At 40.2% G+C, this 16,007-nt stretch overlaps 1 protein-coding gene across 1 annotated transcript; it reads right to left on the minus strand.

Moving 5' to 3' along the window:
* Positions 1-10,665: 10,665 nt before the first annotated feature.
* Positions 10,666-15,775, minus strand: ENY2 (ENY2 transcription and export complex 2 subunit). The gene is made up of 4 exons (XM_081996853.1): positions 15,705-15,775; positions 13,765-13,835; positions 11,783-11,857; positions 10,666-10,860 (listed from the first exon to the last, which is right to left on the minus strand). The coding sequence occupies exons 1-4, from the start codon at positions 15,770-15,772 to the stop codon at positions 10,784-10,786; spliced, it is 291 nt and encodes a 96-aa protein (XP_081852979.1). The 5' UTR covers positions 15,773-15,775; the 3' UTR covers positions 10,666-10,783.
* Between the last annotated feature and the right edge of the window lie 232 nt (positions 15,776-16,007).

Genomic DNA, 16,007 nt, shown 5'->3' on the forward strand with positions numbered 1-16,007 from the left:
GGGCATCTACCACCTCTCTGGGCAACCTGGTCCAGTGGTTCACCACCCTCATTGTGAAAAATTTCTTCCTTATGTCTACTCTGAATTTACCCTCCTTTAATTTGAAGCCATTATGCCTTGTCCTATCACTACATGCCCTTGTAAAAAGTCCCTCTCCAGCTTTCTTGTAGGCCCCCTTCAGGAACTGGAAGGCTGCAATAAGGTCTCCTTGGAGCCTTCTCCAAGCTGAACAACCACAGCTCTCTCATCCTGTCCCCACAGGAGAGGTGTTCCAGCCCTTTGTTCATCCATGCAGGCCTTCTGGCATTTTTGCCTGACTTCCTTTTTGTTGGGATGCATCGCTCCTGAGCTTGGAGGAGGTGATCCTTGAATATTAACCAGCTTTCCTGGCCCCTCTTCCCTGCAGAGCTTTATCCCAATAATATAAACATAACTTAATTTCTAAAGAAATGCTTGCAGGCTACTTCTGTCCTTGTTTCATCTGGGATAGAGTTAATTTTCTTCATAGAAGCTGGTGTGAGGCTATATTTTGGGTTTGGGATGAAAATAACATTGATAACATACTGATGGTTTTAGTTGATGCTGAGCAGTCAAGGTCAGTCCAGCTTCTCATGCTGGCCTGCCAGCGAGCAGACTGGGGGTGCACGGGAAGCTGGGAGGGGACACAGCTGGGACAGCTGGCCCAGGCTGGCCAAAGAGAGATTCGATACCATATGACATCATGCTCAGTATATAAAGCTGGGAAAGAAGGAAACAGGGGAAGACATTCGGAGTTATGGCGTTTGTCTTCCCAAGAAACTGTTACACATGATGGAGCCCTGCTTTTCTGGAGATGGCTGAGCACCTGCCTGCCCATGGGAAGTGATAAATGGATTCCTCATTTTGCTTTGCTTGTGTGTGCAGCTTTTGCTTTACCTGTTAAACTGTCCTTGTCTCAACCCATGAGTTTTCTCACTTCTACTTTTCTGATTCCCTCCCCTAACGCACCATGGGGGAGTGAGCGAGTGGCTGCGTGGTGCTCAGTTGCTGGCTGGGGTTAAACCACGACAACTCCTCTGTTCAAAAACGTCAATAACACTTAGCTCTTAAGGTTTTAACTTTGATTCCTTTGGATCAGTTAGTTTTCCCAAAAGGATCTTAGATATTACGTTGTCACAGCAAATGTAGTACTGCTACAGTAAACTAATGAAGTTTGTTAGGGAACTATTTTTTTTTTTAAAATAATGTTCTTCTTTTCTTTTACAGATACTAAGGATTAAACATATCAATCGCATCACCTGACAATCTGCGAGTTTGCTAGTGTCACTTCTTTACATCTAAAGCAATATACATCACTTCATGGTTGATTGTTCCACAGCCACTGTGTAGATGTCATCCTGATCCATTCATGTTTCCATTTAATAACTTCATTCTGTCTATTAAAGGGATACAGTCTGTCTCTCAATATGAATCCTCCTTGCTATGGTATGTGTGCTTCGTTTATTTGTGTGCTCTCTAACTCTTCAATTATTTTTTAAAGCTACAAATAGCTTTTTTATCTAAGCGTAGCTTTCCTCAGTTACAGTCCCGTTGAATTGTGCAGTAACTCGAGTTTTATACTTGCAAAACAGATTGTACTGTTGACAAGCATCTGATTCTGGTCAAAGCAGAGTTATAGTTTCAACCACAGAAAAACTGCAGGTTTTTACTATCAAATTCAGAAGTAAATTTCTATACTGCTGCTATAAATCCATATTCTGCTCTTTGAAATTTCATCATTAACTGTCTTCAAACTCTAAATGAGAGGACACGGTTCTACCATTAGGTACATTTTCCATTCCTTTATAGTATTCCTGAGCACCCATTTTTGGTAAAAGCCCAAAGAGTTTGCCTAAGTTTAGGCAAATGCGTATCCTAGCATGTATGAAAATCTGTCCCCTTTCTCAGCTAAGTCGGTAAGTAGTCATGAAAGCCTCTTTTATCTCTTAAAGGTCTTCCAGGCTGAAGCTCTACTCTCCGCTACCTCTGCCAGCATACCTTAAATTCCTTCCTTCATGCACATTAAGGCTTGATATGCCTTGTAGGGGAAATTTCCAGACCGGTGATCTTGGTGAGAGGCCTTTGTACAAAAATTCAACCAATTGACTTTTAACAAGCATGTCATATATATAAATCATATTCCAAACGGAAAAGTGAGTTTTTTGGATGCAGTGGCCAAAGAGAGGCCAAAGAGCAGCAGTGAATGTCTAGGACTCCCTGAGCTTAGAGCAGGCTGCAGAGGTTTGGCCTTCTGCAGTTTTCGTTGCTCCCCTGAGAATGATCCAGTGTTCTGACTCCTCTCTGCACTGACCTTCACACTGGAGTGTGGCCAGCTGACAGGACCTTCTTGGGGGCAGGACCCCCAGTCAGCCTAGAGGAATACCCACATCAGGTTGAAAGAGGCTGGTCAGTTTGTTCAGTGCTGTAAAGAACTTAAGAGGCGATAAACAATCTGTGACTTCAGCCTGATGCTGAGAAATTTCCTGGAAAGATGATTCTGGGTTCTTCTCCCTGCTGATGGCATCAGCTCCTCCTTCCTAAGGTGTTTCTGTGTTTAATGACGATGGGTTAATATACAGAATTGGTGCTAGGAGTAGGTACTGAACCCAGTTTTCTCTGTCCCTCCCAGGCGAGTGAGCTAACCAAGAGGCTACAGAGCCAGGATTCCTTTTCCTCTTTCAATTTTTTTTTTCACAGTAGCACAAGTGAACGAAAGTGTTGGAGTTCTGCTTCCCCGCCATGACTCCGGACAGAGAAGACTGTAGCTTGTGAATAAGGCCATTACCCCAGGGGGCAGATGATTTCAAGTGAGAGATTACTCACATTTTGGAAGGTCAGGAAGGGAGTGACCAACCCATCTCTTCTCTTTCCAAAATAAAGACAATAGTAGCTATTTAGATCTTGTCTGTGATTCAACTATTAGGCTCTATATAAAAATTATCCCAACTATTTCCTCTTCATTCAGCCACATCCTGAAGAAACCGATGCCTGCTACTGCAGGAAGTAAATCCCCGAAATAAGTGCAAGGTGTGCTTGGGATTTGGATCTCAGGGAAATTAAAGCTTTTTGTTCTAGCTCCTAGATCCCAGTTTCCTTTAGGTGCCTTTAGGTACTCCAGCATGTACAGAGAGGGGATTGTGAATAGACTTAACTTTGCATCAATAAATGTATCTACAATTACAGTACTTAAGAACTTCTGTAACTGCCACTTAGTTGCACTGAGCAGCTTTTAGATAGCAAATGTGGATATTGATGCTTTAAACTCCACTTAAAATGTATCATAGGTGCTTATGATCCATATTGGCTCTGGTCTTTACTACTGATTTTAATAGATAAGACAGGTGGATAAACTAAGCCAGAAAGTAGTATTAGAATTGTCAGAAAAAATATTAATTCCTAATTTTTTTACGAGAAGAAAGCTTATGCTTTGTATTCCTTATAATCCTCATATTCCTCAGCTGCAAATTAGGGAAAGGATCATGGGACCTGTTCTGTATACAACCAATTTATCACTTCATTACTAAGCAGAAAATCTTCATTTCCATCCTGTAGTATTTAGCCATTAAGTAATTTTGCTTGACTTATATGCACAGCCTTTCTTCTGTTTCTTATTAAGGAAAACAGGATTCTATGCACTAAGTTCAATTTACTAGAAGATGGATCTTAGGCATAGTGCTAGCATTTGAATTCAAATCCTCTAAATACTTGAGTATCTAGCATGCTGCTTTATAAAAATAGTTATCTACATAGATATGCTTCTTTGTGCACGTCTGCACGTGTATGATTTGCACTTAGGATAATAGCAGAGAGAGTGCATAGCGCTGCTGAACATGAGCCAGCAGTGTGCCCAGGTGGCCAAGAAGGCCAACAGCGTCCTGGCCTGTATCAGGAATAGTGTGGCCAGCAGGAGTAGGGAAGTGATTGTGCCCCTGTACTCGGCACTGGTGAGGCCGCACCTTGAATCCTGTGTTCAGTTTTGGGCCCCTCTCTACAAGAAGGATGTTGAGGTGCTGGAGCGTGTCCAGAGAAGAGCAACGAAGCTGGTGAGGGGTCTGGAGCACAAGTCTTATGAGGAGCGTCTGAGGGAACTGGGGTTGTTTAGTCTGGAGAAGAGGCGGCTGAGGGTAGACCTTATTGCTCTCTACAACTACCTGAAAGGGGGTTGTGGTGAGGTGGGTGTTGGTCTCTTCTCCCAACTAACTAGTGATAGGACGAGAGGAAATGACCTCAATTTGCGCCAGGGGAGGTTTAGATTGGATATTAGGAAAAATTTCCTTATGGAGAGTGAGATCAAACATTGGAACAGGCTGCCCAGGGAGGTGGTGGAGTCACCATCACTGGAAGTGTTCAAAAAACGTGTGGATGTGGCACTTTGGGACATGGTTTAGTGGGCATGGTGGTGTTGGTTTGATGGTTGATGACTTGATGATCTTAAAGGTCTTTTCCAACCGTAATGATTCTGTGATTCTGTGAAAGATAAGGTCATAAAATTTGTTGGGGAAAGCATTTAGGAAAGCAAAGGATATTCTTTCTAGGTTGTTTTTTTTCTTTTTGAGGGGGGAGAATCATGAAGCTTTTCTTTGTTTCTTCATACTTCAGAATTTTTTCCTATTGGTAATATGTGAGTTTCTTTTCCTTTTTCATGCCCTTTGCCAGATCTAATCGTCTTATTTCAAGAAGAATTATTCTGAAGTTGGGAAAATAACTTAGCAGGAAAAAAAAAGTTAAATTAATCATTAATCCTCCCTTTTCCCATTTTAAAACAAATCAATTCATTGAAAAAGACATATGTTCATAGCTCTGAAACTTCAAAACTCAAGTTCTTTTCTGAGCACCTATATGCCAAGCCCCAGGGGCTGTTGCAGGTGTTGAGCTCCCAAAATCTGACTAAAATTAATGCCGGTTTCAGACAAACTTTACTGTCTTGTTAAAATTTGGATTGGGACATCTAGATCCCAGTTTTGATGAGGGGAAAACAACAAGAACTGGTTTTGAATATAACTGCGTAACCTTATCTATATAGTCTAGAGGAGACAGCAATCAAAGAAGGGAAATGAGTGAAATAAATACATTTTTTATTCTTCAACAAGTTTTCCTGTTTACCTCATGATAGAGAGGAAGCCTTTTAAGTCATCTTTATCATTGCAGCAGTCAGTAGGCAAAAGCCATGCATAGGTAATACTCTCTGATCTTTATTCAACAGAGGAATAACAGTCCACTTCCACCTGTTGACTATTTGATGAAGCACCTCCTTGCAAAAATTATGTAAACAGATATATTGAAATCTAATATGAACTACTCAAATATTAGCCAACTCATCCAGGATTTGGGCAGAAGCTTATCTCAAAATGAAATGCACATAAAAAAGTTAACAAACAGATTAACTAAGTAGGGGCATTTTTCAATCCCAGTTACGAGAAAAGATTTTGTTATGCTTAACTGCTACCGCCACTTCTATCATAGATTCCGAGGGCATTACATGATACCAAATTACACCTGTGCTAAGGCTGATAACTTCTGCGTGTGTTCAACTAAAGCAGCATTTCTCTTTATGGAAACAGCAGTCCATAGGATTCATTAAAATGTTCACCCTGGAAAGTGTTAGAAAATAGAATTTAAGATGCCTTTGGCTTTTCCAGGGCAGAGGATTTAAAAAGCAGAGGACATTTATACAAGTCAGTGAATTGCTCTGGCCCTTAAATTTTTGGGGATGCCTCTGTTCCTTTGCAAGGGAGCAGAAGTATAAACACAGGGTATTTATTCTGGTTTTCCTTTCTCAGCTGGAAGAAACTGAGCTGCTGCTGCCAGCTCTGGGGAACACTCCTAGGCGAGTACTGTGTTTCCAGAAAGTTTGAGTAACTCTGAGCTAAAGCAGCTCTTCCAGAAAGGCATCTTGTACTCAGGAAAGCATTGAAAAATGAAGGATCCACGATATTCCTTCATAATTTGTTCCAGTGATCAAGCAGCTGTACTTTTACAAACGCCATCTTGTTTTAAATTTGAATTTGTCTGACTTCTATTTCCATCTGCTGCTTTATGCCTTTCTTGATTAAAGTGCCCTTTGTTCCCTGTTGTCTTGCTGAGGACGTTCTGATACACCACAACCATATTTTCGATCAATCAGCTTTCTTTTCAATAAACTAACACTGGGAGATTTTAAAGTTTAACCAGCAGTGCTAGCCTCCGATAATTACTTTTTCTCTTTTCAGTACTCCATTTTTTCCTTTTTCCTTTCAAAACTGTAAGCCGTACCTCATGAGTGTCAGTCTCACCGATGCAGTATACAAAGCTAAGGTCGGCGCCATGCTCGTCTCTGTTCACTTATACTCAAAGGTCCCATGGAAGCAGGTGATGAGTTTTTCACTATGATTCCCAGTGTCATTGCTTTCCAGGGAATTAAGCGTTGCTTTTGCTCTCTGCACGAGATGTAAAAACTCAACCCTGCGCCGACTTTGTACACAGGCAGTTGCTGGGAGCCAGCCGACAGAAGAGGCCAGGTTGCTCTGCCCTTGTCAGTATTCACCCACAGGCTGCCAGCCACAGATTTTATCAGCACCAACTCCACACTTTACCTCCCGATCGATAGTTGAAAGAACCGGGTAACCGCTTCCCTGGTAACTCCGACAGACAGAAATCAGCAGGGATTTCTTCGAGGGGATTTTTTTATGATCTACTAATAAATCACTGGTGATAAGGTAAGCGTAAGGAACAAGAAGAATACTGTTGGGATGGAAAGCACCATGGTAAATGTGAAATACACTAAAGCGAGATTAGGCCTTTTCTCATTCCAGGTAGAATGCTGATTAACCTATTCACTACCCTAAAGTGATGAAGGATAAATTATTTATGAAGAAAGGATTTTATTTTTCCTCATTTTGGGCTCCAATCATTACCAATTTGGCTTTGCAGCCACAGCTGTTTCTTTTAGAAGCTGAATAGCTGAGAAAAACAGTCCAAGTAGAACACAATTCTGATTTCAATTGCAAATATTTAGAAATGTAAAGAGCCAGCAGGTAAAAGTACTGGATATTCTTCATTGCTCCAGTGAAAACTCAATCACTAAGAGCCAAACTATCAAGGTGCCACAATCACTACAATTAAACATATTCCATTATGTGAAAGAAAAGATGAGCACATGGGCTAGGTAGTGCAGAGCTGTTACCCCAAAGGACCCTCTGGAGAGAAGAACTGAGAAGCAGCAATCATTTTTTAATAGCAATGAAGAAGAATGGGAAAAAAAGAACAGAAAAAAAAAAATTGAAAAACCTGCAATGGCAAAATGATTCTGTCTAAGATGTGAGTATAAGTTTGACATCTCAGCAGAATTTCTTGGTGATGTTACTGTTTTATAACATTTTTTGACTGGACTGTGTCAATGTGGAGAAGTATTCATGGGGAAATAATTATCAAATTAGAATCTAACCAGTTACAGTTCATTGTGTGCTTCAGACCCCTCAGGGCCTGACTAAGGGAGAGGCTAAGCTAACTTTTCTCTATTGGTCTTTCATTGATGGCAGTAGGACTATTCAATTCACTGTCACATAGAATTTGGTCTAGTGAGCATCCAGAGCTATTCCGATTTACTCTAGCTGTTATCTGACCCATTATTTCAATGTCAATTTAAAAACTGATTTTAACTTTTACAGACTTGTCTACAAAAAGGCCACGCTGAATCAGCTACTAGAGGCTATATATAGGGCTGCCATCTAGAAGTTGAGGTAATTCACATCAATCCTAAATTGTCACTTTTTGGCGATCTACTTCTGGGTGCTCTCTGCCCTTGCAAGGAACAGATGCATTTCATGCCATTGAAAATGCTGAAAATTTGAAGAAAAAGTAGTTAATGCATCTGTCTATATATGCTATAGCTATGGAATCTTTAACAGCAGAGATCATCTTCTTTTTCACTGTGCAAAAAAAGCCTCAACAGGACAATAATGTTCTGGCTGAATCCTGAATGTTACTGGTTGTTTTCAATACTCAACCAAATGAGTAGAAACTGAGACTGTGCAGAGAACAGTTTGCAAAACAAAGCCACCCGGTGCATCTGAGAATAAAACCTGCAGTAAGTGAAACATGAGGCCATTAAGGGCGCCTATTTATTCCTCAAGAAACCATTTCCCATTGTTGATGGGAAACTCCAAATCTAACTTAATTCTTAGATCCATCAAGATACCTCTGACCAGTCCACTCCAGTGTAATTGGGATCTGAACATGTTGTCAAACATGCTTTTTGCTTAACTACTGAATGGAGGCTGCACTGGTGTGATTAACAGAACTCACTGTGGGAACATGCAGCGTTGGGCTGTTTGATTACATCAGAGCGCAGCCTGTGTTACCCCGCGACGGGAGCCGCTGGTGTGTGTCTGGAAGGCAGTCACTCTCTCCTCTTCCTTATGGGTCTCTGAATGCTCTTGCATTTTAAGCCAGTCTGGGCAGAACTTGACAACATATTTTTGGAAGCATGTGAAAGAGCTATTTGTCAAGACTTTAACTTCAGATTGGTCAGCACAACTTTCTGAAAATTCATACAGCGTTCAGTCTTTATTCTGTGCCAAGCATGAGCTGCCCACAGTAACTGCACTTCAACTGTCATGTTCTAGGTGGAATCTCAAACATCTCCTAATCAGACAACAAACCTTCCACAGTTTGGTCTATGAATACCTTAAGTCTGGCCCTCTCCCATGACAGTGAAGGAAATCAGGTAGAAGCTCTGGAGCAAGTTACTGTGTGCCCATGACACACTGCAGCCATTCATCAAGCAGACTTTTAAAGTCACATGCTTTATATTGAAGAACATCAGCAAAGACCTCTAAGAACGAAAAACTAAGAATATAGAAAATATTGTAGAGCCTTGCCATATATTAAACATGCACTCAGCTAGCGTATATTCTACTAGATAGTGTAAAGAAACATCCTGTACTCCATCAGTTACTAGCACTGGGCAAACCAATTCTAGAATGAAGAGCTCAGAATAAATATATATATATATGCAATTCAAACAGAACATCCTCATTGCAAATGAAGTTGTAATCAAACATTGAATTAGGATACTCAATGCCAATAAACTTTTTAAAAAACAAGATGGACTTTTAAGTGAAAGAATTTTCTTCTTTCTGACATCCACCATTATTTAACAGTGTAGAGACAATGATATGCAGCAAGCATGTTCAAACCGGCATGAAGGGAGATTTAGAACAGTACAGCAGAGGCCCTCAGAAGGAGCGTCTGTGTACTGCAGCAGGTCCTGGCTCCTGCAATGTTCCAGTCTCTGCAGGAACTTGGTCTGGAGTACACAAAAGCTGTTCATGACCAGTTACATCTTGTCCCACTGAGTGTCAGCATTGCCCAGTTTATACTGACTTTGGTCTGGTGCCAGACGTTGCCTTTGGCTATGGCTAGGCTCCTCTCACGTCTGTTCCCTAATTCAGTCTGAGTAGACAGGTTAATACGACGCTCACAGCCTGGCATGGAAGCATTTTGCTCTGTAGCAGAGCGTGTTATTTTTCTCCTGGAAAGCCGAGGGGCCGGGGGTGGCAGCGCGGCTGGAGCGCGGCGGGGCAGCTGCCACCACCCGGCCCACGCGCGGGTGCCCCGAGCGGCTGCTCGGGTGAGAGCTCGCCCCAAGGACTGGGGAACAAGACACAAATCCACTGGCGCAGGCACGGCTTTCTAAGCAGCTAGCGAATAATAGCTCCACTCCAAGTAACAGTTTTTAGAGTAATTTTCTAATTAGGACTATTAACATTTATTTTGGGCCAATTCATTTTTTCACAGTAGCTGAGTCACAACAGTATCTAATTGCTCATTCAGTTTCTGCTTATGCTTCTCCTCCACTTCATCATCTATTAGACACTTACCTCAAATTGAAGCTGGCAAAAATTAAACATTCTCACTTCAAAGCCCCTTTCCTGCTCCTCTCTATTCATCAACTTTCTTTTTGCAGCTGTTTATAGACCTGGCTGATGTTGCAGTTCCAGACACGAGCATTTAAAATATATCATCTTAAGAGACTTATGTTGGCAAATTATTGTATCACACGTAAATTTCAAAAGGTCCCAAAGATCCACATAATTAAAAATTACCAGTAACACGGTAACAGTAGTTACACAAAACAGTAGTTGTCAAGGATCAGAATAGTAACTCTTCTTAATAGCTAAGAGAGAATTATTGATGAAAGATACGATTGCCTTTTTTTGTTTGGAGAATTCAACCTCTATGAATTACTCAGTGAATATCTGCAACACAAGTCAGACTTCAAACTACTCGCTCTTTAGCGAAGTACTGTCAGGAATGCCACTAACAGTGTCATGTAGTCTTAATGACTTCATGCTGTCCAGCTGCTTAGTCAGGGAAAATGAGAAAGGATCTGCTCACTAGCATGTCATAACCCATTTTCCACAGTCTTTTTCCCCCCCCTTCTGCATTTCTAGTTAACATATTTGTTAATCGTGCTTCTTTTTTTAAAAATCTGAGCAAGTTTGTACACCCATATAAACTTACGGCATTTTAAAAACCGCAATGGGTGACACCATATTACGGTGCACTGATAAAAAGAAGAGCCTTAGAACCATAAGTCCACAAAATTTTTTATTAAAATAACACCAAATTTAAGAAATTGATGCAGTGCAAAGAAACGTCAACTCATCATACAAAAAAAAAGGATAATGATTTTCCATGCATGAGTATGGAAGCTGCATTCCAATCCTGACATGATTGATATAATACAGAAACAGAAATACTGTATCCCAGATGAACATCAAAGTTAAAGACTGGCATGCTGGGCAAGGAAGGTTCTTATTCTTTGCAAGAGTTCTTTCTTTACACTGTCTGGTACCAAGGCTGAAACACAAATAAGAAAGCAAAAAGTAAAAAAGACAAAATGGAAAATATGCTAATACCAACCTTTTACAACAGCTACTTCTATTCTTTCTTTGTTCTTGCAATTCTATTAACACCTACGTAACTGAAGCTACTTGATTTTCATATAGCATATCTTTTTTTTTTTTCTGATTTAAAATAGGCTAAAATTGAAGTCTGTTGAGAACACTCTTGTTATTGGTAGTTTTTTGTCTAGCCATAGTCAAGAAAATTGGAAAATTTGAGAGAAGTTATTAGTCAACAGTAAACAGGATATAATCACCAGAAACTAGTTTGATTATCCTACTTTTTTTCTTCACAAATCTAAGACAAAAAAAAATCTTAGCCATAACCTCAGAGTAAGGGTCTTCAGCAAGTTATTTTGAAGGCCTATTTTTATTTAAGACTTAATGAAGTTTCTCCCACTAACACCAAAACCTATTAGAAAATCCAATAAGAACTATACCAAGACGACTGCAGTATTTCCTTAAGAGATTCCATTTTTCTGTATCAGTATGCTATGTCCTTTCCTCTTGCCACTTCCCATTACACTAGTACTGTTAGTTCAGATTTTCCATCTTAAAAATAATTGGCGTTTTAAAACATCTCGTACACCAAGGTGTCTTGGGACCATTAAGTCAATTATGAAGATGAATACAGACCAGACTCATGAGTAAATAATGTAACCTGCAAAAGTAGCCTACACACACAGCTCATTACAGATTTTGAATGGCTGTCACACAATACATATTCACAGGTTTTCTTTGTAGTTGATATCAAGCTTTTAATATTTTTCCTTGAATCCAACACAGGCAAGTTCATACCACTGTTTTCAAAACACTAATGAAATACAGGTAGGTATGTTTATTGATGTACTACCACATCCATGTTTGCATTTTCTTACCTCTCCCTTTTGGAGTGATTTCTGCCACCAAATCATCAACAGTAACATGCTCTAATCCTTTTTCTTTAATGACATCTGGGGAAGACCAAGACAGATATTTTAAGTCTTTTAATCCATTCATTGAAAGCCAAAACCTGTGCCAATGATTAAGAGACAAAACCTGCATGCATACGTCATCAGAGAAGATGAAGCAGCTTGTGACCTAAATGTAGGTTATTAACTCAGCACTTACGCTGCATTGTACAGTGGATTTAGTCTCTCATTCATACCATAGGTTTAAGGATGGGAACTTGTCATGCATCTTGATCAGCTCATAGTTTAAAATAAAACGTTACAAAGTTTAAGCTTATTTGAGCATTACCAGATGTGCATGTTACTGGAGCATTGTAGCAGTTCATAAGTTGGTCCGCGTATCTCTTCAAACACATTATTTGCATAATAGTGAGAAAGAGATGCAATTGGAAAAAGATTTTCATACATACAACAAGGGAGAGCAAAGAGACAGTAAATAATTACTCCTCTTCCTAACTGGTTTAAGCAACATCTCTCTGTATTTCAGCAAAGTAAAAAAGCACATCTGAAAGAAAGGTATACATCTACAGCAAAATAAAAGCTATGATTAAGATATACTGTATGATTAATACAATGCCAGTATTTAAACAAATTGTCTACTTTTAGTGCGTTGAAGACTACTGAAAAATGCAGAAGTCAATGCTGAGAAGAAACCTCAATTCAGTAGCACAAACCTAAAATATTTTGTCTAAACATTAACATTTTTAACTACACCTCAGTACATAGGATTGATTGTCCCCAAGCCTCTGAACTGACATCACATGAACTATTTCTAAATATTTTCTGGGCTGAATTCCCTGCAGAAATTAATCCTGGGCTGCTCAATTATTGGCCCTAATCCACAATGGCAAGAGGCTCTAGAACAACCTACCCCCCCCCCCAACAAAACAACAAAAAACCCCCACCCAACCCCCCAAATCCCTCTCTGTCCTTTCTACTGGAGTTCACTAGGCCCTTAACAGGGACAACAGAATTTATACTTGTATTCTCAGCAGCTGCAGTTACAGTGCAAAGTACTAATGTAAATGAAACAATTCTAAGTAACTTTACTATGGCAGATTCTAAAGGGTATAGTTGAAAAAGCAGAAAAACATCCCTTTCACTATCTGTACTATTGAAATGGGTAGTCTCTGGCAGTGGCATCAGGCAGACTACTGCAAGCATCATTTCAACCTTCCCTGCAAATCCACTTATGAAAACAATTTAACTTGCTCAGCCCTACAAAAAGCAAAATTTTGTAATGGAATATTGAGTTGCTGGGCACAATAGGCCAAATCAGAATTAAAGTGAAAGATCAAGGGATTTCGTCTTTGCTTTAAGGAAATTTCATCATGCAGTAATATTCCTGAATGCTTATTTATAACAGTTTCATATAATTTACAAGTCAGTAAATTGTAGTAACGCTAAACATGTAACTCAGAACTAAAAGATTTGGGTATTTAGAGGTTCATCTGCTTGTTTTCTCTCATCTAAGTAGATGATCTTATTTTCAAGAATTGTATTCAGGAGTACAAATACACTTCTTTCTCTCCCATATGCAGACAACAAAGTTCTCTTAAGTTCTTAAGCTCCATTTTCCTTTCTCTTGGTTTTATTCTCCTGTGGTAAGGAAGTCATCTCTCTCAAAACAAAAAGCTGTATCAAGCTTTATCATCATCAATGTTTAGGGAGCCAATTCCAATACTTTTCTCAGAAGCTTGTTAAGTTTCAGATCAGAGATTAGGTTTCGAGATTTTTTTGCCATGATGACAATATACTTTCTTGCGTGCAAAACCAATTGCCAGAGATACTTTCCTCTTGCCCAAGTCTCCTTTAAATTGATGTTAGGCAGTAAAGCCTTCATCTGGGGATTTTGTTTGTCAAGAGCCTCAGCTGTTTACAAAGGATATTAGTTATTTGACCACCATTACCTTTGCAGTGTGCCTTCAACTGATCCTTCCAGCCACATTCAATTAATTTGGCTCTCAGCAACTCTTTAAGGCTGTTAAGACAATATACAACTTGTTAGGAACAGCAAACATTCCCAATGGCTTAAATAGACTTCAGTGTGAAAGTTAGGCTTACAATTACTACTCATAGCAGAAGTCACAGACCAGCAGCAGAAACGGCTGAACAGCATGTGAATCCTAACCTGAATGAGTACCCACTTCAGTTTACCATGTTGGATAATGAGGAGCTGGCAGCTCAGGAGCTAATTCACAGTATTTCTACAGGCAGCATTGATGCTGCGGCCACAGAAAAGAGGTAGAAGGCCCTGAATCACTTGAACTGTCTGAGTCTACTCTGTTAGCAAATGTATGCTGACTTTTAAAGTTAGAGTATTTCACCTGAAACCAGGCCTTCAAAAAACTTTCCCCCTCCTTTCTGAAAGGAGAATTCTGTACTATTGTCTTCAATTGCAGGTTTCTCTCCCCAGTTACACTTTACCTCATGTTGGGTGAAGATGAAGGCATCGTATATCTTATCTTCCTAAGCATATCTAGCAATTATAAGCATAAGCAACAAGAATTCAGGCATTAAACAGAGAAAACACACAAGCTGCTGCAATGATGCATCGACTCCATATATCAGAAGAGAATATTGAAACCTAGCTAAAAAAGTGAAAATTAGCACTGATAAACAATGGGAAAATGAAAGTAAGAGATGATAAAATAAGCTTTAATATCTTCATCTTTTATTCCATCAGCTAGCAAGCCTACTTATCTTGTACTGTCCTAAATAACTCTAGCAAAATTCTGTTTTTATAAATGAAAGGACTGCAGCAAGAGGCTGAATTGTGTAGGTCTAATCCTTTTTACTCAGTGAATCATGTAGAGGGCAGATGAATTGATGACAGGAAACAGAGCAACAACACAGGTGAAATTCACTGCTTCTGGATATTTCTTAATTCAAGAAATCTGAGTGCTCTGTTTCTGACCATAGTACAGCTCTGATAAAGCTTGTTTATAATACAGTTTTTGACATCCAGTCAAAACTCTTCTTAGTCTTAGATTAGAGTAAAATAGGCCCCAATACCATTTCAAGAAATTCCTTGCTCTGCGGAAGCTCTATGCAGTCTCCAAGGGGATGGCCACAACCAGGAAAGAAGCAGAGCACAGACACCATGTCAGTCTACAAAAGGTTATATTTGGTACGGGGCTACGCGATGACCTGGGAAGACTCCTTCACTTACAGGCCTTGAAAAATGAAGGAAACAGAGCTTTTGGTGCGTGGTGTTAAAAACACAGTGAAATGAGGAGGAAGTGAATGTCATAAGCACACTAGTGATATGTAAACACAATGCAAATATACCAGACGGAAGAGACAACAAAAGCCCAAAAACTAGCTGCCACACTACATTGCGTAATTGACTTGTTTGCCTTTATTGGGATCTCTACAATGACTGGCACAAGTGCTGTTTTATGTGTTCCAGTGTATTTTGCTTTCCCTAGCAAGAGAAGAGATAGAAACACAAGAAAAACTCAAAAGTAAAATGGAAAGTTTTGCCTCATTCTCTTTATCAGGAAATAACAAGATCTACTGCAAAAAATTGCACTTAATGGCGATTTTTATATGAACCAAGAGCTTTCCAACACAATATACCAGAATAAGAAAAAGCTTTAGAGTCCATAAGCCAACCACCCCATCCTTTATTTTCCCAGCTTCTCAAGAGTAAAACTAAAACAACACGCTTGTTCAAAAGGCAAAATTAAGGGGGTTTATATAGCTTTATATAATGCGTAAGATTTTCATATACAGGCATCTGAGGAATTTAGAGTTAAGTTTACTTAACCTTTACTTCTGGGTCTAGTTCATGCCTGGCAGTATTTGAAGCCTCTGACTGGCAGGGAGGAGGGGGAAGCCTACTTACCGTTCCCGCTCTCCTGTTTCTATCAGCTTTTGGTTGATGGTAGCTCTCATCTGGGCATCTTTATTCATTTTGGAAACCTCGGTATTCCACGAGCCTACACAGAGCAGAGAAGAGCTGTGGCCGGTGCTGCTGCCGCCAGCACCACGCGGAGGAAGGCCGCTCGCACGGGTTACGTGCCGTGCCGTACCCCCTGGCACACCCCGCGGCTCACGGTCGGAACCCTGGCACGTGTTCGCAAGCTCCGGGGAGGAGCGTGCACACAGCAGCACCGAAGCGCCTTCACCCGGCTGCCCTAGCACCGGG

This window comes from Phaethon aethereus (assembly GCF_964289735.1).
Source record: "Phaethon aethereus genome assembly, chromosome: 2".
NCBI lineage: Eukaryota > Metazoa > Chordata > Aves > Phaethontiformes > Phaethontidae > Phaethon > Phaethon aethereus.

Excerpts from the sequence above, each read along its gene's own strand:
- ENY2 (XM_081996853.1), bottom strand. The coding sequence starts at position 15,772 with ATGAATAAAGATGCCCAGATGAGAGCTACCATCAACCAAAAGCTGATA. Across the intron at positions 11,858-13,764 it reads GTTGAAGGCACACTGCAAAG|ATGTCATTAAAGAAAAAGGA; the intron begins GTAATGGTGGTC and ends GGTCTTCCCCAG. Across the intron at positions 10,861-11,782 it reads AATCACTCCAAAAGGGAGAG|CCTTGGTACCAGACAGTGTA; the intron begins GTAAGAAAATGC and ends TTTGTGTTTCAG.